General features: G+C 37.1%; 3 protein-coding genes across 8 annotated transcripts in view; 1 reads left to right on the top strand and 2 right to left on the bottom strand.

Moving 5' to 3' along the window:
- Positions 1–26,238, bottom strand: part of etfbkmt (electron transfer flavoprotein subunit beta lysine methyltransferase) — a 325,550-nt gene that overhangs the window by 177,404 nt on the left and 121,908 nt on the right. The window lies entirely within an intron of this gene.
- Positions 1,659–12,078, bottom strand: ube2q2 (ubiquitin-conjugating enzyme E2Q family member 2; the record flags this gene model as incomplete). 4 transcript variants are annotated; one of them, XM_079603573.1, is made up of 13 exons in its annotated part: positions 1,659–4,434; positions 4,520–4,586; positions 4,664–4,759; positions 4,837–4,885; positions 5,142–5,200; positions 5,310–5,400; positions 5,483–5,543; positions 5,892–5,976; positions 7,141–7,296; positions 7,398–7,454; positions 7,560–7,682; positions 10,490–10,594; positions 11,920–12,078. In XM_079603573.1, the coding sequence occupies 13 exons, from the start codon at positions 12,076–12,078 to the stop codon at positions 4,403–4,405; spliced, it is 1,140 nt and encodes a 379-aa protein (XP_079459699.1). In that variant the 3' UTR covers positions 1,659–4,402. The 4 variants fall into 4 exon arrangements, with proteins under 4 accessions (XP_079459699.1, XP_079459701.1, XP_079459700.1 ...); XM_079603575.1 differs by having other exon boundaries at positions 7,156–7,296; XM_079603574.1 differs by having other exon boundaries at positions 7,141–7,293.
- Positions 11,660–25,240, top strand: il17rel (interleukin 17 receptor E-like). 3 transcript variants are annotated; one of them, XM_079603571.1, is made up of 19 exons: positions 11,660–12,295; positions 13,709–13,771; positions 14,508–14,535; positions 16,342–16,482; positions 17,140–17,246; positions 17,376–17,490; positions 17,626–17,670; positions 18,539–18,681; positions 18,770–18,841; positions 18,936–18,990; positions 20,737–20,897; positions 20,998–21,042; positions 21,593–21,650; positions 22,033–22,184; positions 22,480–22,545; positions 22,636–22,693; positions 23,301–23,423; positions 23,816–23,865; positions 24,395–25,240. In XM_079603571.1, the coding sequence occupies exons 2-19, from the start codon at positions 13,724–13,726 to the stop codon at positions 24,401–24,403; spliced, it is 1,476 nt and encodes a 491-aa protein (XP_079459697.1). In that variant the 5' UTR covers positions 11,660–12,295; positions 13,709–13,723; the 3' UTR covers positions 24,404–25,240. The 3 variants fall into 3 exon arrangements, with proteins under 3 accessions (XP_079459697.1, XP_079459698.1, XP_079459696.1); XM_079603572.1 differs by having other exon boundaries at positions 12,223–12,295; positions 13,679–13,771; positions 24,395–24,700; XM_079603570.1 differs by lacking the exon at positions 11,660–12,295 and having other exon boundaries at positions 13,372–13,771; positions 24,395–24,702.

Raw genomic sequence — 26,238 nt, 5'->3', positions numbered from 1 at the left:
TCGATTCATATAATCTTCCATTTTAACAAGGCGCTTACAACTTCCCTAGTTTTTAGTCACAGTTTAAACTTGCCATTGCAATTTCATAGCTCACAGATTACTACAAAAATACCTGGCATCTTGTGATTTAGAAAACATGCCAAGCAACAGTATTTATAGACTTACATTGAAAGACTGGATGAGATTTAGTCATCAAGAGCGTTACATTTTTCAGTGGTCATAGGCAATTCTCAAATATGTGCATGCATCAAAAACCACAGATGTATAACTTTTAGAATCACTGAATTCTCATTATTAATGCATGATTCATTTTTGTAGCTGATAATGTGTTTAAAGCAAATGTCTGTCTTGCAGTAACTGTAAAATGTATTAAATCCTTATAACCAAAATATACCCATCCGCTGACGAGTCAAGAAACTTTTAAGCCAGACACTGTTGACTGTTCATGAAATATTTTTAAAAGACTGATCAATTCATAACATGTTGCAACAGCCCCTGACCAGTGTGATGAAATCTTTTGTGGTAAACTACAAAGTCATTCATGTTAACATTTAACCAGCAACCTATAGAGTTAAAATACAGTAGTCAACATCAAAAAAGTTCATCAAAGTTGTCCTAAGACAAGAACGGGTATTGTCAAAATTCATGTATAACTTCTATGAAATATTTTGATCCACTTCAAATGTTGACTACTGTAGTTAAGTGTACATTCAACAGCATCATAAAATGAGACAACAGAAAATAAATCATTTTTACAGGCAGAATGTTAGTATTTATATTCTGGGGTCCCTGATGTTTTCTTAAAGGCACAGTATGCAAGTTTCTCCACTAGAGATCTCTTATCCAAATTCGGCATTCACATAAATAAAGCTCTGTATGCTTTTGAGTCACTTTCGCCATACTTTGATCGATTGAGCACACCTTAAATCTGATGTGGTCAGGTGGTACAAGTTGAAACAGCCGAATTTCTGTGAATTACTACTGAAGTGCTGAATTGGTACTCATAGGTCACTTTATTTGACTACCGGTAATTAAAATGATGGGGTAATGCAGCGCTGTCTTACTTGGTTAAAACAATCATACTAAAAATACATTTGTTTGTATTGGAAGCTTTAGTGTTCGCACAGTGACTAGTACGAGACACTTGTTGCACACTGCAGTATGCCAGATCGATATTAGAATTGCATATTAATAAAAGCTTGTGTTGCTAAATGGAATTTAATTCATGTTAAAACATTGTGTTGTGGAGAAAAAGCTATTACTGTTCAAAAATAAAGCTTTCAAATTGTGCCACTTAAAATTAGTTGAGAACTTAAATATCCAACTTAACTAAACTTAATATTTTAAGTCAAGCCTGAACATTTTAAGTTGTGATAAATAAATAACAGCAATCTTTTTTACATTGCATGTTAGCCACTTGACAAAATAGTGTTGTCTGATCTACTTTTTGGGTACAAATGTGTCACTCGCAGTAAATCAAGAAAACGAGATTCAAATAAGACCACGTTGAGCTATAAAACAATGATTAGTTTTCGGCTGATAAATGCATCCAAACAGTTGCTCACATGTCTAATAAAACATACAGCGATTTTTATGTTTCTCATGGAAATCGAGGGGAACGCGAAATATGACGTCATTAACAGATGAGACAATGACTCGGGATATTGCACTGTTTAAGATGGCTAATTTCTCTGGATTTAAGCATTTTTGGAAACATTTGGGATAATGCCAGCACACACCAACAAAATTTAAAACACTTCTGAAATATATTTTAATTGTACATATTGTGCCTTTAATGAAAATTTTAAGTTCTCGAATGCATCAACCAGATCACTCACAGATTCCCCAACAAGGCTCCTCGTAAAATTCTTTATTCATAAACTTGATGCAAGTTTACAAATATACTGTACATGGTCAAAATTCTCTTATAATGGAAAAAAAAAACTAAAAAAAAAAACCACCCCAGAAAGCATGCCAACAGTGTGAGCTTTAAGAACCATTCCGTGAAATGGCACCAGAGACGAGCTTTGTTATTAGTTAATGTGAGGTTCACGTTCGGTGTGAAAAAACAAAAAACAAACAAGTCATTACTGTTCGAACAAGGAAACAAGAAAGACTAATCAGTCACAGAAATCTTGGTCAATGCGGACAAGCCCAAGTCAACAACTCGGAGAACGCCGATGTACTTCTGAGAAGAATGACCCCCTAAAAGGAACATCAGTCGGAAAGGTCTGCCTTTTCAAATCTCACCGATGAAAACCCAAGACCGAGTTCATCTCTGAAACAAGACAGCAGCAATTACTCGCAAAGCAGACACTTGAGTTACTCAAGACATTCCTGCTGTAATGGCTCTCTTGAATTACATTTACATGTGATTGGAGTAAAAGATTACATTTGCATCCATGTTAAAGATAATACGCATCCAAGAGCTTGCGTTATGGAAGTTCAAACTCAGGACTGATCCAAGAGGCACAATCACAACATTCTGTGCAAATACTAAACGCCCCCAAAATATTTACAACTGGAAAAAGTTTAAGTCAGAGGGGTGAGAAACAACAAAAACATAAGTTACATTTGATTGAGCACTTAAATTCAGTAAACATAATGGAAATCTGATGCATTTTTATAGCGAGAGTCGTCCAATCACAAATGGCCTTTAACACTTCTTACGATGAAACCAAGCCCCATCATAAAATATTAAATAGAGGCCACAGGAAGCTGTTAAAACAATCCCTTTCTTTGCTTTCAGGAACTGAAGAAAGTCCTTGAAGTGGATAGGTAGAGCAAACGGACCGAAAAAGCATTTTCTAACAAAATGGATTTTCCTGAGTTTTTAATGGAAACTGCAAGACGCCTTCACATGCGCGAGCCTTCGACAGCCAGTTTTATAATACAGTCCAAAGCAAAGACGAAAAAATAGGGAGGTATGGTGTATTTTGACCAGTTCTCTTTCGCCGTTAAGACTTTATACTGGATGTCGAAATCCGAGAGGTAAAATAAACAATGCCTTGAGTTTTGTTGAATTGTCCATCGGGCATGGAAAGAAACAGTGCTCTTTTAGTGTTGTGCTATGAGAAAAGTATTATTTGCGCTCTTGAATCCATCGATGCTCACGGAATAAAACAGTGTATCGAAAAAGGTTTAAGTACTGCTGGTCATGAGAGGTCCATTAGTAATGTAAACCTCAAATGTCTCAATCTGTAACAGCTGTTTTAATGGAGCAGAAATTATGAACATCTTTCAAAACAGGAAATAACAATTAAGGGTGTGAACAGACAAAAAAAAAAAAAAGAGTTATGTTCATATCACTTATATAAATACAATTTTTAAGATATTACCCCAGTTATTTTGAGAAACATCAACCTTTTTCCCCCATTTTGAGTCCAAAAGTCCTCATGTGAAAACAACTCTGATAATTCCCCCACTTCACATAAACACCACATTTAAGACGCCTCAAATCCATTTACAAGTATACAAGTGGAGCTCTGTTCAACTATGGAGCCACGGCAAGATCCGCTTCGCCTTTTAAAAGCCAAAGCTTGCATTTGTCCATTATTGTTCAGATCAGCCACATGCTAAAAGCGAGCGCAAGGAAACTGAGTGGAGTTCCTCCAAACGAGATCTGGAGCTAGAGTCGTATAAACGCCCCTTCTTCTCGTCCTCGACGTTATCATTAATATTAGGGGTTGCTTAAGAAGCTTGCGCATATAACTGTGGCAAATAATGATTCTTCAACATCAGCATTTAATGTACCAGTACATGTTAACTCAAAATGCATGGGGGAGGGGGGGTCTCTATAGATACAAGAGCAGTGGCACATTGTCTTCACATTGTCTCTAGTTGCATCCATATACTGTTTTAAGTTCAGTAAACCATCATTTAAAGTCCATGGCCATAAGAACGTCCTTTAAAAGCAGACAGAGGATCAGATCCAGCATCTTCATCGAGCATCTCCATCTATGTAATAATCCTGAACAGAGCCATGCTCCAGTAAAAGTGAGGAGGAAGCAACAAAAACTAGAGAAAGAAAAGAAAAACACGTCTTTCTCTGATCAGACCATTTTGAAACGCCATGTTAGATGCCTTATTAGTACCAAGGCTCTTAAAGTCCCATCAGTATAGAAAGAATAAATGAGAGAGAGTGAGAGAGAGAGAGCATGAGAAACAGACAGAAATCCAGATGTCATGGGATATGGTCAAAGAGTCCAGCCTTGCAGGAGATAAAGGACGATGCAAATTTTCCGAGCATTCCAGACAGCGAGAGAGAGGGTGAACGTGTCCCCTTGATGGTTTCAACTTACACGACGTCTCAAGCTGAAGAGGTGAAAAACATTAGTAAAATAAAGCAAAGGTTTGACCAGACATCCCATGTCTGCAGTGTGCAAGTGGATCGATTCTTCTACTAGCCATCTTCTTTAGGAGGTGTGTACCAGCCTAGAGGAAAAACATCAGAAAACACATCTGAGAGCAGTTCAAAGCGCATCAATTATGCCCCTCATTTTGTAGTTTCTCCACCTACCATTCTTTTCATGAATCTGAACCAATGATTTGTATGACTGCTGTGCTCTGGCAAGATTGTATTGATTCTGCACAAAAACAAAAGGGGTCAACATTCCTGCAAGCAAATATTTTTGGTCTCTGATCATGAGGCGGCCAGACGAACCTTATTTGCTCCAAATTGCACTCTGGCTTTCCCTTTGACTAAGGTGGCATTGATTTGCATGATGACTGACTCTATTGAGTAGGCACTGCTCCAGCCCTATGATCAACGCCACAGATTAGATTGATTTTATTTCAGATTTATTTCAATAGTTAAACCTTAAAGTGAATTCAAACCTGTTTTGTAAGTAGCTCCATACACAAGGCTCCTCCTCCAAGAACATAGCTGGATGAGAAAAAAATAACTATTTATTTCTAACAAACTGTGCTTCTGAAAATTAACATTATTTGTATAAAGAGATATTTTATATTTTTAATCAATTTTCAAGAAATTAAAAGCTTCATGAAAAACATGCATTTATAATAAAAAAAATTTACGACTGTGCATTCTAACATGCATAAGTGTTCTATATAAATGTATACATTTATAGACAAAAGTCTTTAAATGTAAATATGAATACTGGCAATAGACAGCCGCTCACCCTCCAGACAGGACAGGAGACACAACCCGTACAAAGGGAGGATCAAAAGGAAAGTTATCCTGCCATCAGAAAGAAAGAAAACAAAACTTCAGTTGCGTAATCTTGCCTTTTAATCAAATTATCTTCAATATGTTTTTTTTTTTGGTACAAAAACAAAACAGCACTAACTTTATAAGAGAAATTGAGCAGAATGTAGTCCATGCCTTCTTTTTCCTTCAAAACCTGCAAGTCGCTGTGTAACGGACTGTCTGGGTCAACCCTTAAAACGCGGAAGAATGATTTTCATGATTAAACCATCATCAGCCCACTTGTTATTTCATATGTTGTGCAACCGTACTTACGTCCTTAACTTGACATGCCACTCATACAGGCTATCATTGACTAACTCCACTGAATAGATACCTGGAAACGACAGAATGGAAGAGTAAATGAATAGATCCTGTCCTTTCACTAGAACAAGATAAAACTAATTTTCCAAAACCATTTTAAGGTGCACTCCTGACGTAAAAGTGGCAGCTCTGAAAGTGAAGCTACTTAAAATGTGGCCAAATTCCAAGATCAGATCACATACTTTGCAGAGAAGGCAATCTCAGGAATGCGTTGTGATGGCGGACAAAACAACAACAACAAAAAACTGGGCAAGGGAACTGTTCTAAATTACAGGCAAGATGTTCCCTTAGAAGGCAACAGCCTACGTAGGCAGTATGAAGGTTTGGAACAGACACATGGAAAGGTTCAAACTGAAATTACCTGTCTTATAACTCTGTGATCTATAGATCTCCCTGAGTTCCTTCATGAGGCGGTCAGAGGCCTGAACTGAACCGGACACTGCACCCTAAAAGACCAACAAAACAGCATTTAGGGAACATATACAGCACTACAAGGCGCAATCTTTCAAATTATTCTTCAGTGGATAAATGACAGTATTTATTAATAGAAAAAGCTGACCCAACTTGTAAATAAACCAAATAGTTTGCTTTATTGCATTATATTACACATTACAAGGAGAGGATAGAGTAGCAGGGCTCTGGCTCAAAGTTTCTTTCTGAATTGACAGAACAGTCACTTGCGAATGAGACAATACTGTTTATATCGATATACAGTAGTTGGATACGAGCCATTTTATATTAAGGGCTTTAAAATAACTGGTAAGATACAACACTTATAGTTTAAAAGCGGCTTGCTCCGTCAGGTGCTCTGACAGACGTGCTGACAGAGATACTTGCGCTGTATAATGTGTTTGAGATGTAGTGCTTTCATCAGTGCATAACTTACATTTCACAGGTATAATCTTCATCTGTAAATGTTAGAAAATCGCACAAATATTTCCACTTTGCTGTCAGGAGTGAATCTCGGCTAAACTTCACAGATTCCCGTGAACGAGAATATTATACTAATATATTATACTAATATTCCTGCTGCTGTCTGTTATTAAATATTAATCATACAAAAGACAGAAAATTGAAAGACAGACTGAATTACTGTAATAAGGGTTCATCTATATTTATACAGTGAAGATGGATTACTATTTCTGTACCTGAAAATCTAATTAAAACCTACATGAAAAACCTGAAAAGAACTGTTTATTTCATTTGTATATGTTTGTTTTGTTGTATTTATTTGTGATATTGCTCGTAATTTGATTATTTGTTCTTATTTTATTACTGTCTTTAACAACATTCAAAATTGATATGAGTTAGGATAGTAGTTTTTAGTGTCATAACCTTATCTATTAAGGTTACATCGATCAAAAACAACTAAAACAATAACTAGCCCTTTTTTTATTTGATTTAATTATTCCTTTTTTGTGTGGGTGCCAGTAAAACTTTTGGCAGGGCAAGTAAAAATTTCAACCACTGTCCCAACTGGGCCAGAAGAAAAAAAAACCTTAGCGTTGGACCCTGGTTGTCAGTGCTATTTTGCATTAATAAAAAAGCTTCTTTTTTTTTTTTTCAAGTGCTCCACCCAACCCCAAAGTTAAATAAAAAGGGTACCTTACCGAATGGACACTTACGTTCAAGTGGTCCTGCCTCTGGTTCTTTCGGATTTTCTCCAGAATGGCCAGATTCTCCTTCTCGATGCCATCGTCCTCCGACTTTTTCCCATCGACCGGTTCCTCTTTCATGTCATAGTGGTCTAGATCTTCAATATCCTGCTGCCACAGCAACAAACAAAAGAACGTGTTAGGTATCAACTAGTCTTTTCATCATAACTGGAATCATAAAGAAGCCTTTCACATCCCCCAAAGCTTAATACCTCTGCCATTTCCTCTTCCTCCTCCTCTTCTGATGTCACTTCATCAGTTGTTCCATGCTGGGAACAACAAGAACAGGAAAAGGTTTACGTCAGCTCAAACACACCTTAAAAACGGGGGGAAAGGAAGGAGTGTAAGGCTATCTAGGTCTGATTTTGGGCTACCTTCTTGTCCTGACTGATGGGCCCAGCAGGAAGAGGCTGATCCAGCATCTCCACATCAGGATGCTGGGGCAGGTTATAGAGTCGGCATAAATCACAGATCAGCCTTTTCAGCTGCTGTAGGAGCTGCATAAGAAAAAGTGGAAACAAATGGTGAGGAACTTTATTAGAGAAAAACTAACTAATATAAAACAGCTAATCTACTATAAAGCATTGGGTCACATAGAAAAAAAAAATAGATAAAGTGTCTCATCCTGACCGACCAATACGTGGATTTAGGTTCATTATGGATTAGGGCTGCACGATTATAGCACAATCATATTTGGGTCAATGCATTATAAAGCAGGGCTCGACAATAAGGACTGTCCAATAGTGCCAGCGTGGCCAACGCTCGGGACAGTTGACGGAACTGCATCAAGCATTGCTGCATTGTTACAAAAGTTGGCAACACATTACAATAAGGTTCATTATTTACATTAGTGTATTAACTTAAACTACCAATGAGCAATACATTTGTTACAGTATTTATTCATATTAGTTGTTAAAAATACAGCTGTTCATTGTTTGTTCATGTTAGGTCACAGTACATTAATGTTAACAAATACAACCTTTGATTTTAATAACATATGTAAACGTTGAAATTAATATAAGTAGTATTGTTCATTCTTAGTTCATGTGAACTAAGGTTAACTAATGAACCTTATTGTAAAGTGTAACCCAAACATTTCTTCTTTAATAATTTACACTTGTTTTTAAGCCTTGCCAATTGAAATATGGAAGCTTTAATATGGAAGTTTGAGAAGTTTTGTGTGTGCATACACCCAGAGCGCAGACCTAGGAAGCGGTGTTACAGACAGTGTGCGAATACTAAATTAAGTTCCCTTTCACATCTTGCGCTTGAGTGGACAAATTCACACAAAATTGTGTCTTGGTAAGATTCCATAAAAACATAGTTGGTTATGACTTATAGATACTATGTCGTTTTTTTTTTGCCGCTAGGGGTCGCTAACCTCTTACAACAACAAAGGCGTAGGCCGTAGAATATATGTAATATTCTGACTGTCTGAGATTTATTCAAATTAACCATTGGTCATCCAGTATCATGCATTTAGATCACGATAACCACAGATAAAACCGGGCATAGCCTACAGCACCTCACTATCATGGCAAAATTTAACTTTATGGTTTCTATGGTATTTGTATGAAAAACAGTAGCCTAAATACATTAAATACTGTAATTATATTCCATTAGTCCTTTAATACATTGTCTACATTAATAATATAATACAATTCAATATGTATATCCAACATTTCATGGTGCAGTTAATATTACAAGGCTAACGTTACAGTAAATCCGTGGTAAATGATAGGAACCGGAGGATCAGAGTAAACGCATCTGCTCTAGTGAGCTCGCGCTGCGCTGCCGTTTGGACTTTGAGCCGAGCAGATAAATGGTCTGTGTGGCGCGCGGTTCAAATAAGTTTCGTTCCGCTTTTGGCGCAAAAACATTAATCGAACTCTTGATATCGTTTTAATGAAAAAATTTATATTGCGATAATAATCGTTATCGTTTTATCGATTTTATTTTTATTTTTCATATTTAAAATTGTATTTATTCCTGTGATTCAAAGCTGAATTTTCAGGATCATTACTCCAGTCTTTAGTGTCACATGATCCTTCAGAAATCATTCTAATATGCTGATTTGGTGAAACCTTTCTTATTATAAATGTTGAAAACAGCTGTGCTACTTAAAGGCCCACAGAAGTGTCTTGAAATGCACAGCGTTATTCGTTGTTGCCGTAATTTCCACTGAAAACGGAAGACAGGGCCGGGACAAATCGAACAGCTCCTCCCCTTTTTAAAATAGCCAATAGCGTTTTGTTTATATATCACAGCTCAGCCAGAGCCATTGAGCTTGGTAAAGCTGCATTTGACAGTTTCTGACTGCTGTCTAATAGATTTCCCTTTTATATTTAATATAAAACTATTACTAAAGCAAAATCGTGAACATAATCATGCTGAGGATGTGTAGTTTGAAAAGTGTGTAATTTATGTTGGTACATGACATTGGTGTTATCTCTTCTACTCGTCAATGCTGTTTCTAATGCCGAGTCTAACTGCTTCTCCACCGTATAGCTTTAAAATATAGCATTCTGTGCAGAATTCAAATGGGTCTGATATACGTTTTCTGGTCTGCGGCGACTTGCGTATATGATCTGCTCTGTGCTATCGTGACTCTGGATCGGAGACGACCGTGTTAGCGCTGCAGCGGTTCGTGTGCAACTAACGCAAAACCAGACTTCATTCGCCCCAATGGAAAGCATATTTGCACTGTCTGAATCATTTCCTATCCACTATATAGTGCATTATGCGCAATTCACCATACAGCAAATAGTGATTGTGTGAAAAAGTGACCAATTTCAGCCACAGCCTCTGCGTCTATTTATGGTGCAGGGGGCGGGACTCTTCAGATTCTAGACAGCATTTGATTGGACAGAAAATCTGATGAAATGCAGAGTTATGTCATCAAAATTATTGATCCATATTGGCGGAAGTGAGAGACTAAGTTTTGAACAATTATATACAAAAAATGCGAATTTTATCATTGTTTCGGAGCACACTAGCTTGCAAATAACATTAAGGCTAATATATTCATAATGAAAGCCAAAAAACTAAGTGGGGATTTTAATATTTTTGTGGAAACGTGATACATTTGTCTTTCAGGATTCAGATATAGCCCATGTAGAAGTCTTACTGTCACATTACTGATCAATTAAAAGCATCTTTACTTAATCATTTCTTTAAAAGAAAAAAGAAAAAAACTACTGACCACCAACTTTTGAACAGTAATGTACATTAAAATACTTATTTTGTGTTGCATTTTGATGATCACATCTCATTGAAATATCAGATAGCGGAAACACCTCCTTACCAAAGTATTGCCTCTTCTGACATCCTCTAGCCTTTCAAGGACTTCGGTCAGACTTGGGTCATCGGAATCAACGAACCATATTGGTGGCGTTGAAGGGTAAGACTCCTACGAAAATATCAAGAGTTACAACATCAGCATCTTCCTAATTGCATCCAAACCCTTTGTCCTTTCACAAGGTTACTGAAGTCTGATCGGATCCATTCAGCCACTTGCAGAAGACGCCACACCAACAGCTGCCAAACCAATGAATCAAACCCGTCTAAATGAACACCCAAAAAGAGACCACAGCAGACCTGTGCAGTGGAGTGTGAGTCAGAGCTGATGTTCCTGTTTCTGTGATCCATGTGAAATCATGTGAACATTATGTTCCCATCCACTACTTAGATATCTCCTCCCATCATTAAAGGGTCAAAATGATGGCGACGTGATTTGCTTCTGCTTGTCAGGACCACACACACTGACCTTACAGCACCACACACATCAAAATATAAACTCGGCGAACTAACTGACCTCAATAACACCAAACCGGCAGCCAGTTGCACTGCAGTGGCGTTGCAGCGCGTTTTCATAGATAGTGAACGTTATGACAACACCTCTTGATAAATTAGTAGACTTAATATTCACTTAACATACGCAGATTATCCCTCAAATTATTAAGTTTGGAAATGCGCTAATATCGCTAGCACACACCATTAGTAATCATGATAGCAATGAGGAATTACAATAACAATTATATTGCAACAAAATTACGATAGATTTACCTGGATATAGAGTTGGATCGTTTTAAATCTACGCATTTCTTAACAGGCCACGCTAAATGAAGAACTTCGACAAAACAGCTAATTAATTGCTCAATTAGATAGCCAACATTATAACTAACTGTTCACACAAAAGATGTGGTTTCATTACAACATGTACATTCAAAAATAGCACCTCAAAGTCGGTCTAGAAAGACGACAACGACAAAAAAACATTTTGTCCAAAACGTCGTTTAGCTAGCTAATGTATCATTTTGCTAAAATTAGCACACACGCGAATTACCTGCTTACTAACTTAATTGGAAAATCCACACCGACGCGGAATAAAACAACTATCCGTTTTATTTAACTATTTCGTGTTTGATATGATCACATAAGCCTGAATAATAGCTGGCGAGTTTGTTTAGCTAACACAGTTAAAGCGAGAGCCAACGCAGTTAACTTTGTTAGCTAATCAACTAGCAGGCTAAATGTAGCTCGGGCTAGGAGTGTGTACTTGTTTATCTGCGATTTTGACATTCGTTTGAGGATATACAATAGATTCTGATAGATCTAAATGCTTTTATTCGCGTTGTGATGGCTTTAATCGAGTCAAAGGGGGGTTGTGGTGATGTTATTTCACTCGGCCTTGTCTTGTTCGCATGTAAGCTACACAAGGCTGATGAATCTTACCGTGATGTTGCAGTGAATAATCAGCAGCTTTTCTCCTGTCACATTAAACTGGCAGCTCAGTTCATCGGGCTTCCAGTCGATTATTCTGAATCGCTCATGGTTTGGATCAAAGATTGACTCCAGGAACTTTAATTCGGCCTTGAGCCCCGACACCGACATCTTCCACTCATCTCATCAGCAGCCAGGCCGCGGGGGGAAGGGACGCGCACGGATACTGCGAGCGCGCAGCTGATCCCAGGGAGTGTGTGTGTGTGTGTGTGTGTGCGCGCGCGCACAGCGGAGGCTGGAGGAGAGAAACAACAAAGAGGGGGTGGGGAGGAGAGGAGCACTGAAGACAGGGGAGAGACCAGCAAACAACGCCCGCCAAACAAATAATGTGAGAGGGGCCACGGGGATGATCAGTTTCCTATATACATGGAGGCTGATGGTTTTGTTTTCATACTCACATGAATTGTTTTTCCTGGTCGGCCATCCTGAATTAATAATAATAATAATATATTATAATTATCATTATTATTTATTAACCAACAGTAACCCGTTTGATCATCCACTTGCACTATCTATCATATAAAATAATTCAGTAAATAATAGCCTACATTAAACATATATTATAATATCGTAGTAGGCTAAGTGTTAATGATAATAATAATAATAATAATACATATATATGATATATTAGTAAGTGTCAATAATAATAACAATGATGATAATAATAATAGGTTAATAATAAATAGAAAAATCTATATTAAAATTATCATTATGGTTTATTATTTTTTAGGATGGTCGACTAGAAACAATTTACATAACAATAAATGAATAAGACATTAAACATATATAATATCTTAGTAAGTATTAATATTGATAATAATAATCTATATTATAATAATAATTGTTATTATTTTTTAGGATGGTCGACCAGAAATAGTTAGAGTAGGAACCAACAGTAACCCATTTGACCATCCACTTGCACTATCTATCATATAAAATAATTCAAGAAATAAGTCAATAATAATAAAAATATTAATAATAATAATACATTAAACATATATTATATGTTATAATTATTACTATTATTACAAAAATGTTTCACACCTGTACAGATAGTGCTGTAATCCAAACCTGCTGCATATTTGGACTGATTTTGTAGTAACTGGTATTTTTGTGGGTGTCTGCTTTTGCTATTTGTCTCCATCTAGCGGCGGATATAGTTTCCACAGAACTGTCCAGTTGTAGGCTACATACAGTTTACAGAACGTTACTTTATTTCCGACACATAGGTCCATATATCAGTAAAAAAAAAAAAAAAAAAAAAAAAAATAATAATAATAATATTACAAGCGCCTGTCTAAAATTGTAACTGAGCGAAATTAATAATACATGTTAAAGACAGCGATTTAATAGATCATTGCTTATCTTTTTTCCCCCTAAATTTCCATTATGACCGAAAGTGTCAGAGAGAGAGAGAGAGAGAGAGAGAGAGAGAGAGAGAGAGAGAGAGAGAGAGAGAGAGAGAGAGAGAGAGAGAGAGAGAGAGAGAGAGAGAGAGAGATATGTTACAGTGGTATGGATGAGCTTTTGAAGGTGCACTACCTTTTTTTTTAGTTATTAGGTTTATAGTGGGCGGGAGGAATTTCCCTCCGTAAGTGAATGCCTTTTGATATTCAAAGCACACTTTAACTACAAGTCATTCACAGCAACATAGCAAGTTTATAGAGGAGCGTCTGCGCGCCAACACTGACCAAACATGAACTATCTTCAGCTTCTTCCTCTTCTGCTCCTCATCCTCCAGAGCCACGAGGTCCATATGAACACAATCGAGAGGAACCAGAACTGTGCTTGGAGTTGTTCTGAGGTTTGTCAGTTACATATATAAATGGAATAACGTAATTTACAATGTTTTGTTTATTAGTTTGTTTTGTAAACTATTAATTTTGTAATTTTGTTTTACTTTATATTACCTTGAAATAACTTGAATAGAGTATTGCTGTAGTATAACTTGATTTTTTAAAAGTTCATCAATATCATCATAACATCAATATGCTGGAATTATGTATTTTCCATGTGAAACACATTTAACTAAGACAGACAATGCTATTTCAGGATCAATTGCATATATTAATATTCCATTTAAGTATGCCAGTTCTTATTTATATGAGCTATTGCTGTTTTATGTCAGATAAGAGTAGTGGCAGGTTAAGTGGCTTTTAATTATGAGTCATAAAAATATGATCTCATCTATGATTTAAGACTTTGCGAATGTTTGCTTCTGTAAGACCAAAGCATCCCACTCTCACTGATCCAGGTCATCGGACAGGCAAAGTTCATATTTGTGTATTCTGTTGATTACTGTAACTGGATATGACGGTAGACTCATTTGCCTGATAGCAATGGTATATTTGCTGTCTAACCAGGAACTTCCTGAGGTGTCAGGAGTGGGAAATCCCTTCTTTTACTATCCTTAGTACTTTCACATTTCCTGTTAAATGTTAAAGCAGTTTTGGACCTATGAATGGGAAAGTGGTTTACATTATTATTACTCAGTTTAGTATTTGAAAAAAAAGTTAAATCATTTCGATCTCTTCAAACAGGGTCTACACTGTAAACCCAGACCTTACTGTGAGTATCTATCTATCTATCTATCTATCTATCTATCTATCTATCTATCTATCTATCTATCTATCTATCTATCTATCTATCTATCTATCTATCTATCTATCTATCTGTCTATCTGTCTGTCTGTCTGTCTGTCTGTCTGTCTGTCAAGTCAAGTCAAGTCAAGTCATCTTCATTTATATAGCGCTTTTAACAATGTAGATTGTTTCAAACCTGCTTTACGGAGATAAACGTATCATTTAAGGTAACATTGTTTTGGCTTTATAGCGGTTCTTGAATAATGTTATTTTCCATCTAAAGTTAGTTTTGATTGATTCACTTCTGTCGAAATGATCATTAGTTATTAAATTAGGGGCCGCTAAGACGACACCGTTCTCTCTACACAGACTTTAAACGCAAACCTGTGAGAAACACTGATGCCGTTCTTTTCAATTCTTTCTTCAATTCTTAATCACATGCGCATTAAGAATTAATTCTATAGTTATGTGCGTTTGAATATATGTGCGCAGGTTTGTAATTCCCTACAAACCAAGCCTTAACAAACTACTTGTCTTGCCTATAAATTTTGATACAGAATTTAATTTAATTTTATCACTTCGGGGTAGATACGCGAACCGAATTTTCCCACAACGCTTTATCTGTAGAGAGATAAAGGGATCCTCCATAGGGAGAGGCTAGTTGGCACTTCAGGACTGCGTTGTCATCGGGTCCAGGCGAAGGTCCTTCGTCAGATCTGGATACGGCCTGGATCCGGCAGGCTGCGGGAAAACCCCGGGATAAACAAAGACACTAAAATTAGCGTAGATGCCATTCTTCTTATGATGTAACGAGTACATCAGGATTTAAGGGAAGTGTTCCCAGTTCCGGTTGACCTAATCTATGCAGCCTAACATTGAGTTATAGAAGTCTATAATGCATTATGTAAATGCTAGCTTTGAACTGACAGAGTGTGTCTGCTTCCCGGACAATGGTAGGAAGACTGTTCCAAAGTTTTGGTGCTAAATAGAAAAAAGATCTACCACCACGAGTCGATTTTGATATTCTAGGTATTATCAACTGGCCGGAATTTTGAGATCGCAGTAGACGTGAAGGACTATAATGCGTTAAGAGCTCGCTCAAGTACTGCGGAGCTAAACCATTTAGTGCTTTGTAAGTAATCAGCAGTATTGAAAAATGTATACAATGTTTAATAGGGAGCCAATGCAGTGTTGACAGAATGGGGCTAATATGGTCATACTTCCTGGTTCTGGTAAGAACTCGAGCTGCTGCGTTTTGGACCAGCTGTAGTTTGTTTGTTAAGCGTGCAGGGCAACCACCCAGTAGAGCATTACAATAATCTAGCCTTGAGGTCATGAACGCATTAACTAATTGTTCCGCATTTGTCATGGCGTATATGGCGTAATTTAGATATATTTTTAAGATGGAAAAATGCGGTTTTACAGACACTAGACACGTGACTTTCAAATGAAAGATTGGTATCAAAGAGCGCACCCAGGTTCCTAACCGACGACAAAGACTTAACAGAGCAGCCATCAAGTGTTAGACAGTATTCTAGGTTATTACATGTGGAAGTTTTTTGTCCAATAATTAGAATCTCTGTTTTTTCAGAATTTAGTATTTCTATCTATCTATCTATCTATCTATCTATCTATCTATCTATCTATCTATCTATCTATCTATCTATCTATCTATCTATCTATCTATCTATCTATCTATCATCCGTCTGTCCACCCTTCCTCCCTCCATCCATCCGTCCGTCCATCCATCCATCCATTTGTCTGTGGCACTAACATATTCTATAACTTCTAGCTCCACTGTCAGAATTTCACTGCAGAGATCAGCCTTCTATCCGCGGTGTGTTCAGTAATGTGATGTTGTCTACCGCGTTGGCGTGTGAGGAGAGGAAATGTTCACTCAAGCTCAGAATTGCAACATCAGTGAATGTTACCGGTGTGTATGATTAAGCTCACATTAGTATTATATGAATAAAATGCGTTTGATGTGGTACACTTTTCAAATGGAATAAATATACACTTTATTAATTGCTATATTTGTTGGCTAAAACAATGGTTTAATATTTCTTTAAGATATACCTCTTATTTTTATATTTTCGTATTTGTATGTTTCACAAATCGTTTAGTGTTTCATAATTGTTTTACTGGTTTAGTGTAGCTGACATTTAGCATTATGGTAACTTAGCCTACTATGTTCAGTAAGTTCAATGAACTGCATTCTTTTGTCAGCTGAAAAAGTTCAAGATTGCTGTTTAATTACTCAGGCCTACTGAGTCATGCTGTATTAAAAACAAAGACTCACAAAGACTTGAGTAAAAAAACAAACAAAGACTTGAGTAACTCATTGACACAGTACTGCTTCTTAGTACAACTATCTTTAAAAAAAACACTTCTTTCACAAAAATAAGTTATTAATTAAATACTTTATAATCGGAAAGGTCTAACATTAACCAACCATATAGTGCCTGAATAGTTACTACCTTGTTGATTTAGCCTCAAATGTTAATTAAAGGAAAAACTGCAAAATGTCACCACTTTGCTCCATCCATAAATAAATAAATAGGTTCTTATAAAGTTTTGACCTGTTTTCCAGGTGATATCCGTGGAGTTTTAGCGTGCGCTGATTCTGCAGGGATGATTGGACATTGTCAGATTTATACTTTTGGCAGAGTTGGCAGAGGAAACGCCACAGGAAAACAGGTATGAACATATTAAGCTACAGTTATACATCTAGCAAACCCACTAAGCATTTATCAAGGACATAAATCTGTCATTGTAATCTCCTGCCGTGTATGATTGTCAGATATTGTAATCTGTTTCTACTTCTAGGTTGATGTGCAGTTTAAGTGTGTTCCTGTCAGACCTGGACAGCATATGTTTGTGACTCTCAAAACGATTCCCAACTACTGTACGGCCATGCAGTCACAACAATACATTGTTCCCGGTATCAGTATTGTGTTCTTTTGTGTTTCTACCCAGTTGAACTTCCTCCTTATTCTGTTTTTCAGCAGTCTATATTCTTATACCCAGAAACATGAGTCATGAGATGAATAATAATACCTTTTCTTTTTAATGCCAGAATGCAGTCATGAAGGAATCAGAGACTCAATTGCAGAGTGCATCAGTAAGTTTCATTATTATGATGTCAATGCAATAATAGAGAGACAGACAGACAGACAGACAGACATATAGGTACAGTAGATGACAGATAAATCAGAGAGACAGACAGACAGACAGACAGACAGACAGACAGACATATAGGTACAGTAGATGACAGATAAATCAGACAGATAGATAGACAGACAGACAGACAGTTAGTCAGACAGACAGACAGATAGATAGACAGGTAGATAGATAGATAGATAGATAGATAGATAGATAGATAGATAGATAGATAGATAGATAGATAGATAGATAGATAGATAGATGACAGATAAATCAGACAGACAGACAGATAGTCAGACAGACAGACAGACAGACAGACAGACAGACAGACAGACAGATATGTCAGTATGTAAAGCCTTAACTGTTTTGTCGTTTTGTTGTAGCTGGGAAGCTGGCATACACCGTAGATAAAGACAGGAATACATTAACAGTGAAAGTGACTAATGCTCCTGAGGACACAGACAGACATATAGGTACAGTAGATGACAGATAAATCAGAGAGACAGACAGACAGACAGACAGACAGACAGACAGACAGATATATAGGTACAGTAGATGACAGATAAATCAGACAGATAGATAGACAGACAGACAGACAGTTAGTCAGACATATAGTCAGATAGATAGATAGATAGATAGATAGATAGATAGATAGATAGATAGATAGATAGATAGATAGATGACAGATAAATCAGTCAGATAGTCAGACAGACAGACAGACAGACAGAGACAGACAGATAGACAGACAGACAGATAGTCAGACAGACAGACAGACAGACAGATATGTCAGTATGTAAAGCCTTAACTGTTTTGTCGTTTTGTTGTAGCTGGGAAGCTGGCATACACCGTAGATAAAGACAGGAATACATTAACAGTGAAAGTGACTAATGCTCCTGAGGACACAGATTACAATCTCAGGCTCTGTCATAAACGCAGTGTTATCTGTGCAGGGGAAGGGCCACACAGAACGGTAAGAAGAGCGAGCACACTTTCCTTTCAAAGTTCCACAAAGACTTTGCCAATGACATTTTACCCTTTTGTTTTGCATTATGTTTTAGATAAAATCACAACATCTGCAGAAAACCATAATGCTTCAGTATTCAAAAGCATTACCCTGTTTGTGCATTGAGGTATGAAAGCTTTATTTGATAGAAAATGATGTTCTGAATGTGCAAACTGACTGTTAGAGAATGAACTGATGATTTCCACTGTCTTCTTTTTCAGGGTTGGCCTGCCAGAGTAGATGCACGGAGAGTTCAAGTGTGTCCATTCAAAAACAGTGAGTAAAATGTACAATATTCAAAACAAAAGTCATTTCACTTTTAAATGTTTTCAATTTTTCAATTTACACAAAAAAATGTCTTGTGAGGTAACCTACATTTTAGAACGACAAATTTTATATATATATATCTATATATGACATATAAATCAGACACATGGACAGACAGACAGATAGTGAGATAGACAGATAGACAAACAGACAGATTTTTTTTTCTTTTTTTTTTCGGAATGGTATGGAATGGCTCTTGCAATGTGAACACAAAAACAAATGATTCGAACAGGTTAATGGTCCAGAAAAAAATAGTCTCACTTGTGCTCTTCACGGTCAAAAAAGACGAATGGGAGACGAATTTCATCTAGTGAAAACTTTTGGCACTGCGGCCAAACAAAATCTTACTTAAAGGGATAGTTCACTTTGAAATTAATTTTTGATATGTTTTAGCTTACCTCAAGGGCATCCAAGATGTAGGGTGTCTTTGTTTCCACAGTATTTTCAATCTTGATATTTTTAGGTCAAACCGTTGTTGTCTGACAGTCATATCATGCAGGTCTATGGGGTCCACCTCAAAGAGCATGCACAGAGAAGTCCAAATTAAACATGATTTAATGACTCGTAAATGTAAGTACACATTGATGGCCTAAGACAAGAAACGAGCGGTTTGTGTGAGAAAACGAACAGTATTTATATAGTTTTTACCTCTTGTAACACAGCCATGTCCAAGTGATCTGAGGGCGCACGCGCTTCCTGGTGTGTGACGTGTGCGCAGACTGGTGCATAGATGTATACACTAGATTTCGCCTTGGCTACGGCAGTTCATTGGAACGAATGTCTTTAATGCGACATCTAGCGTATATATATCTATGCACCAGTCTGCGTACACGTCACACAGAAGGAAGCGCCCGCGCCCTCAAATCACTTGGACATGGCTGTGTTACAAGAGGTAAAAACTATATAAATACTGTTCGTTTTCTCACACAAACGGCTCGTTTCGTGTCTTTGGCCATCAATGTGTACTTACATTTACGAGTCATTAAATCATGTTTAATTTGGACTTCTCTGTGCATGCTCTTTGGGGTGGACCCCATAGACCTGCATTATATGACTGAAAATACTGTGGAAACAAAGACACCCTACATCTTCGATGCCCTTGAGGTAAGCTAAAACATATCAAAAAATTATTTCAAAGTGAACTATCCCTTTAAAGCAAATTTTTATAGATATCAGGCTCAAATTTTGAACACAACTTGTTTATATTTATGGCTTTGATTTTCTCACAGTTTTAAAGTAAAATATGTTTTTGAAAATATATATTTCATATACATTTTTGAAATAGAAAATCAAATTTAAAATGCATCTGCACCTCAGAGTTGGGTCTCTGCAGTCCCTTACGTGTCCACTCTAACACTGATCAATAGCAATGCATTGTCTCAAACTTACCTAGGTAGCTGCTTTATGCAACAGGCCACAGTTTTGCTACATAAAGTTCAAACATGGATAAATGTGTGTTATTTGAGTTCACGCTGTGATGCTTGAGTTCATTATAATCTGTACTTGTGTCCTCTGAATGAGAACATGTTTAAACCTGAGCAGAATTAGGGAATTTTTGTTGAGAGGTAGATTGAGAACTAAATGAACGGTTTGGGAATCGGTAAGAGTGTTTTAGCAATCAAGAAAAACTGTAAATCACTCTGGACAAGAGATATTTTGATTTAGGAGTTTAAAATATTTTTGTTTAAAATGCAGATTTAGAAGAACTGTGGTCCGGGATAACCTATGACTTCAATAAGGAGGAGCTGATATGGGAGCCGCTGTGTCCTGTCAAAGTGTCAGTTTCTCTATGCCAGGTTGATGGAGGAAAAAGCTGCCGAGACCTCGGAAATATTTTTCATTCAAAGGGAGAAAAAGTATGTTCTCGTCCTCTCTGATCCTTTTTATTACATCTGCAGTTATATAGCTACTGATTGTCAGGAACCTTTTCATCATTTTGTACTGTTTTTACCCCAGGTGATATTCTCCTCTGTGGATCCACACCCTACTCTTTGCACGAAGGTAGAGTGTTTTTTTTATTGCTTTTTTTTTCACCCAAAAATGAAAATTTTGTTTCTTCCTCATGATCCTAAATGTTTATTTTTCCTTGGAACACAAAAGGAGAAATGTAGCAGTCTATCCCTGCTGCTGTGTACAATGAAAGTGATGGGACTAGAGCTGTCATGTTACACAAAACATAAAAACATCATATAAGTTGTGCATATGACTATCTTGCGCTACATCCATATTGTTCTCGCGGTATATTACAATTAGCTTTAAAGATAATGGTAATCGTATCTATAGCTATCTAGCTATAGCTATACCGCCAGAGAAAGTTTTCTGTGAATTTCAATGAAAAACATCTTTTAAATGATGGTCTATTCCTGAAACCAAAACTATCAAACGGCTTGGAATTTACCACATGAGTTGTTTAGACACGAAGACAGAATTTTCATTTTTGGGTGAACTGTTACTTTAAATTAATAGTCATTGACAAATAATGATTTCATTGAAAATTGATTATTAGGTTGGGTCAGAATTCACAGTAACGATGTTCTTTTATTTTTTATAGTTTACTACTGAAGTGGGGACATGGATTAAGTGCCCTTTTGCTAAAGGGAATTTCTCAGGTATTCATTCCCATGTAGTTATGGAAATGTTATTTATGAATGTTCCCTGAATGTTTTCTTGGTCGTGCAAACATGTGAATATAGCATTTGATAATTTTGCAAACATTATGGGAACGGAACGTTACTTTTGAATGTTCTCTGAACGTTCTAAAACAATCACTTTTAAAGAATGTTAGATGAACGTCCAATTAAAATGTTTTAGAAATAAAAAAGTCCCATGAACATTCTTTTAATGTTACTGGAAGAATGTGTACTCATACTGTAACTTACTGCCAGAACACCCTGAGAACGTCCCCTGTTAGCTAGGACATGTTTAACAAGCAGTTTGTTTATGTTACACACTGTTTGACAGCTAAATTAATTTAATGTTTTATCCGACAAGTCTGGACAGCAAAGATGACATCTAAAAATGGTCAGCAGTGGGCAGAGATATCAACATGGGTCAAAGCCAACTTCTCAGTTTCAGTCTGTGAGATGAAACCATCTTCTAAGTGCAAACAAATCGAGGGAAACAAGTCCCAAACCCTTTCTGTGGTAAGGAGACATTAGCAGGATTATCAGCATGTAGGATTCGTTATAACATTTCCAGAGCAATACATGATGTCATACAGATGTTTTTTTCATCATTTTGTTTTTCGGTAGTCCCCTATTCATCTTAGTAAACCATGCCTTGAGGCTTTCATTGAAGGCAATTCCCTTGTCAAAGTAAAACTTTTCACCTGGTTTGTACCTGACGACATGACAAAGGGGTTTCAAGGAAAACTCTTTACACAAGGGCTGTCTTGTTTAAGCTTGTTTGATGTCACGCCAGTTCTTATTTGTTTTCTAGGACAAAATGAAGCCCACAGTTTTCAACTTGTCTAAAAATGCATGTGAAGTGTGTGTTTGCATCCAGGTAAGACAACAAAGAGAGTGACATAGCTGATAAAACTTGTTGGATTTATATCATGTATAATTTATTGTTTCATGTTTTCCTGTGCAAAAGGTCCAGAGGGTAGATGTGCACTTCTCAGTCCCTGTACTTCAGTGCGACTTGCAGTGTTGTAAGTACATGTAGCCTATAATGGTGATGAGGTTGGGGAAGCCACTTTGAAACTGTTGCTGAGCTACAAGATACAGCTAATCATAATGTCAAGTAGTTCAAGTACAGGCAAGCTAATCTAAAAAAAATGTTACATGTAGCTACAGTGCACTAAAAGTTTCAAAATAGTGGATTACTACATTGTGGGGGAATACAATGGGGGGGGGGGGGTGCTACAGCTCAACGAGCCATTTTTGGAACTTGATAAAATGTTATGAATTTTGCAGGATGTTTTAATGATACAGAGACCTCTTACATTTAAAAAGATCAATGCAAATTTGATTTCTCATGCAAGTTCCGTTTAAAAAAAAAAAAACAGTTCCATGTTGCTTCACTACAAGCTAAAAAAGTAATTTACTGCATTATAAAGTTGTGACCACAAAGTAATGTAATGAAAATTTGTGCGGTGGCTATGTAGCTTTTTACTGGAAAACTACTTTTTTTAAACAGCTAATGAATATGAAAAATTTTGTTAGTTGTGCCACTTTTTATTTTATTTTTACTGTATTGCCACTGTTTACACAATACCACAAGCAATAAAGGATGTGCATTTTATTGTTTATTCACAGTAAATTGGTGCCGTGACCCGGAGAGAAGTCACTTTCAGGAAATTGAGAAGATCTTACTGTCTGCTGTAATTTTTCTGACAGTGATTCTGGCAGCTGCCTTGTTGGGTAGATTGACAATCAAAGGTAAACTGACAGCGGTTTGACACACCTGTTGCCGCTGGCTTGAAGGAAATGGTGAGATTGTTGTTGGTAACAGTACATATTTGGTTTGAGATGAAATAATCTACGACAAAAGAATTCTACATTTTAGTTCTGATTTAATGACCATTTCCAGTCAAAATAAGAGTAATAATTAAAAGAAAATGCCAGATGGAAGGCTTCACCTCAAGTCAAATAATAGTAGACCTACCAGTTCCAAACCTGCATTTATGCGAAACGAATTGGGTGTGGACTTGTTGCAAAAAAAAAAGATGAAAATCTCTGATATACTGATTGCTAGACTCCAGTTGCTACTGTCAGTTTTTCTTGGAAATATCTTGTGGTTTATTTTCGTGTGTTTGTTTCTGGTTCAATAGATGGGGACAGGAAAAGAAAAGCATGGATGAAACTGACATGTCATGGGACGGTAGGTTAACAAAAAAGATATGATGGACAATGAGTCATCAGCAAGCTTGTTTACTATCTATCTATGATTACAATCATATGATTCATGGCATCCACGGCGTAAACAGACATGAGCCCCCCCACATACTCTCAGTTACTTATTTTGAAAGTACTTCGCAACAGCTAAAAAAGTACGTTCAATATAGTATGAGTGTGTTTAGTATGAATATAATACAGACATACTACGTTCGCCATGTTGTCATTATCATGTGACTTACCAGTGTTAGTTGTGTTCCTTCTCTGCCATTCATAAATCCTCTCCCATGGCCTCATGGGATATTAAGTGCCCATTGTTTGCACACTTCAGAATCTCACCGGAAGTAGTAGGTCATCCGGGTACTTTTTTCTGTGAATTTGGACACACTTCTTTTGTCACATGCTGTTTTTCACCTACTATATAGTAGGGAAGTGTGTGATTTTGGATGCAGCCAGTGTTTACATATGACATCCTTTTAACTTTTACCTTATATGTCTTCTGTTCCTTCTGACAGAATCATTGACATGTCTGCGCATCAAAGTGAGGATGTGGATTATGGGACAGTTCTCGATGAAGCATACATGTCTTAAAGTTGTATTTTATTTTTTACTGTAAGGACTGAAACTTCAGCATAATTTGCATGTCTTGTCTAATGCATACACGGAAGTTGTAACATCTGAGTCATGCATTTAAATACGTTTGTTTTCAATAATGCAAAAGCTTCATAACAAGTAATGTATTAGAATGAACTTTACACACAGATTTTAAAGCATTTGTATATAAAATTAATGTAAGACCAATATAAGACTGAACTTGTGTGACTAATTGTTTCATGTTACTTCCTGCTTTGCATAATCAAATTGGTTTGCTACCTGTGAGCTACTTCTTGTGTACAGCAGAGGGCAGTGTCGTTCACAAATGAATGTAGGGATCAGCATTCAGATGTGTGAATTAGCTTTTGCTTCTCATGTTGATATTTCTCTCACGTCAGGCTTGTAACTAGGTCACAAATGGGTGGTCAGCATACAGACACTTGTGTAACCCTGTCTGTTGGTTCATTGCCATAGAAACTTTTGCGACTGCATATGTTCCTGACTGTGTTGCCTTTGCCGTCGTCATTGTTTATAAATGGCACGCTTTTCTCTGATCCTGAGGATGCAGAGCGGCTGGATGACATTCTTAGATGGTGCGGCTCTTTGCCGATGGGAGGGGCCTGGTGAAATCACCTCTGGGGTTTACTGATGAAAACATTCTTGAAGGATTGAGTAAAGCCCAAACAATAGAGCTCAATCCCAGATATAGGACAAATTCAGTTTTGGGGAGATGCCACCATCGTCCATCTAAGTCAGTGATTCTATTGTGTTTTTATGAGCATAAATGGGGCGATTTTTTGATCATACCTAGAGTTCACAGGGTTTAGCTCACCGCGTGGTATGTGGGCGTTGACGCTAGGGAGTTTTAACCGGAGTAAACACTCTAAAACAAACCCATGTGAAAATTGTTGGACCCAATGACCTCATTGCTGCCTCCAGACTCCACCTGCTGTCGGCGAGTCTTCAGCTGGGAGTGAAGCATTTTGATACTTTCCATACGGACCAGACCGCTACCTTTTCTGTACCTCCCTTACAGAATGTTCGACTGATTGTGCTGCTGCCGAAACGGGTTTGGGATAAAGGGATAAAGCACTGAAAAAAAAGAAACAGAGACAAAAGCATTTGCTGAGTTGTCGTATGTTTAGCTACTTCCACTAGTGACCGCAAGTGACCTTTTTGGTTGGGGTCAACAGCCACCAGCCCTGTCCTCTAACCTTTGGACTGGTCAGTTTTATTACCATGGACTATGCCATCTGTTGGCGTTTGAACCTATAAATCCCAAAGCAGAGAGTATAATTCCATTCTCACCTCATAAAATGCTGACTTCGCTATGTAGTAGGCTATTCAAACATCAATATACTTAGTATTTGATGTGGAACTTACTTTGTGACTGATAAAATTGTATGTATTGTATCATATGAATGTGTTATATGAATGAAATCTGGATTTACTACATCCACCATGCTGTCATTGCATTGTGACTTGCAGTCGCTTCACTGCCATTCACAACTCCTCTCCCATGGCCTCATGGGATAGTAAACTGTACAGCAGATGTGCACTTCAGAATCTCGATGGAAGCAGGTAATCTGGGTACTTTCCATGTATTGTTTTATGAATAGGCCTACTATAACGAGTGCACTGTAGGATGTCCTAATTTGTAGTCATGAAACAGAAATGGGCAACTATAATACTTTGCTATTTCATGAGGGAATTTTTGCTTCAGAAATAGGCTATTTGGTGATATTTGATATGTAATTTAAAAGAC

This window comes from Phoxinus phoxinus (assembly GCF_949152265.1).
Source record: "Phoxinus phoxinus genome assembly, chromosome: 25".
Classification (NCBI taxonomy): domain Eukaryota; kingdom Metazoa; phylum Chordata; class Actinopteri; order Cypriniformes; family Leuciscidae; genus Phoxinus; species Phoxinus phoxinus.
Note: the sequence above shows the minus strand (reverse complement) of the source record. Positions and strands in the feature narration are given on the sequence as shown.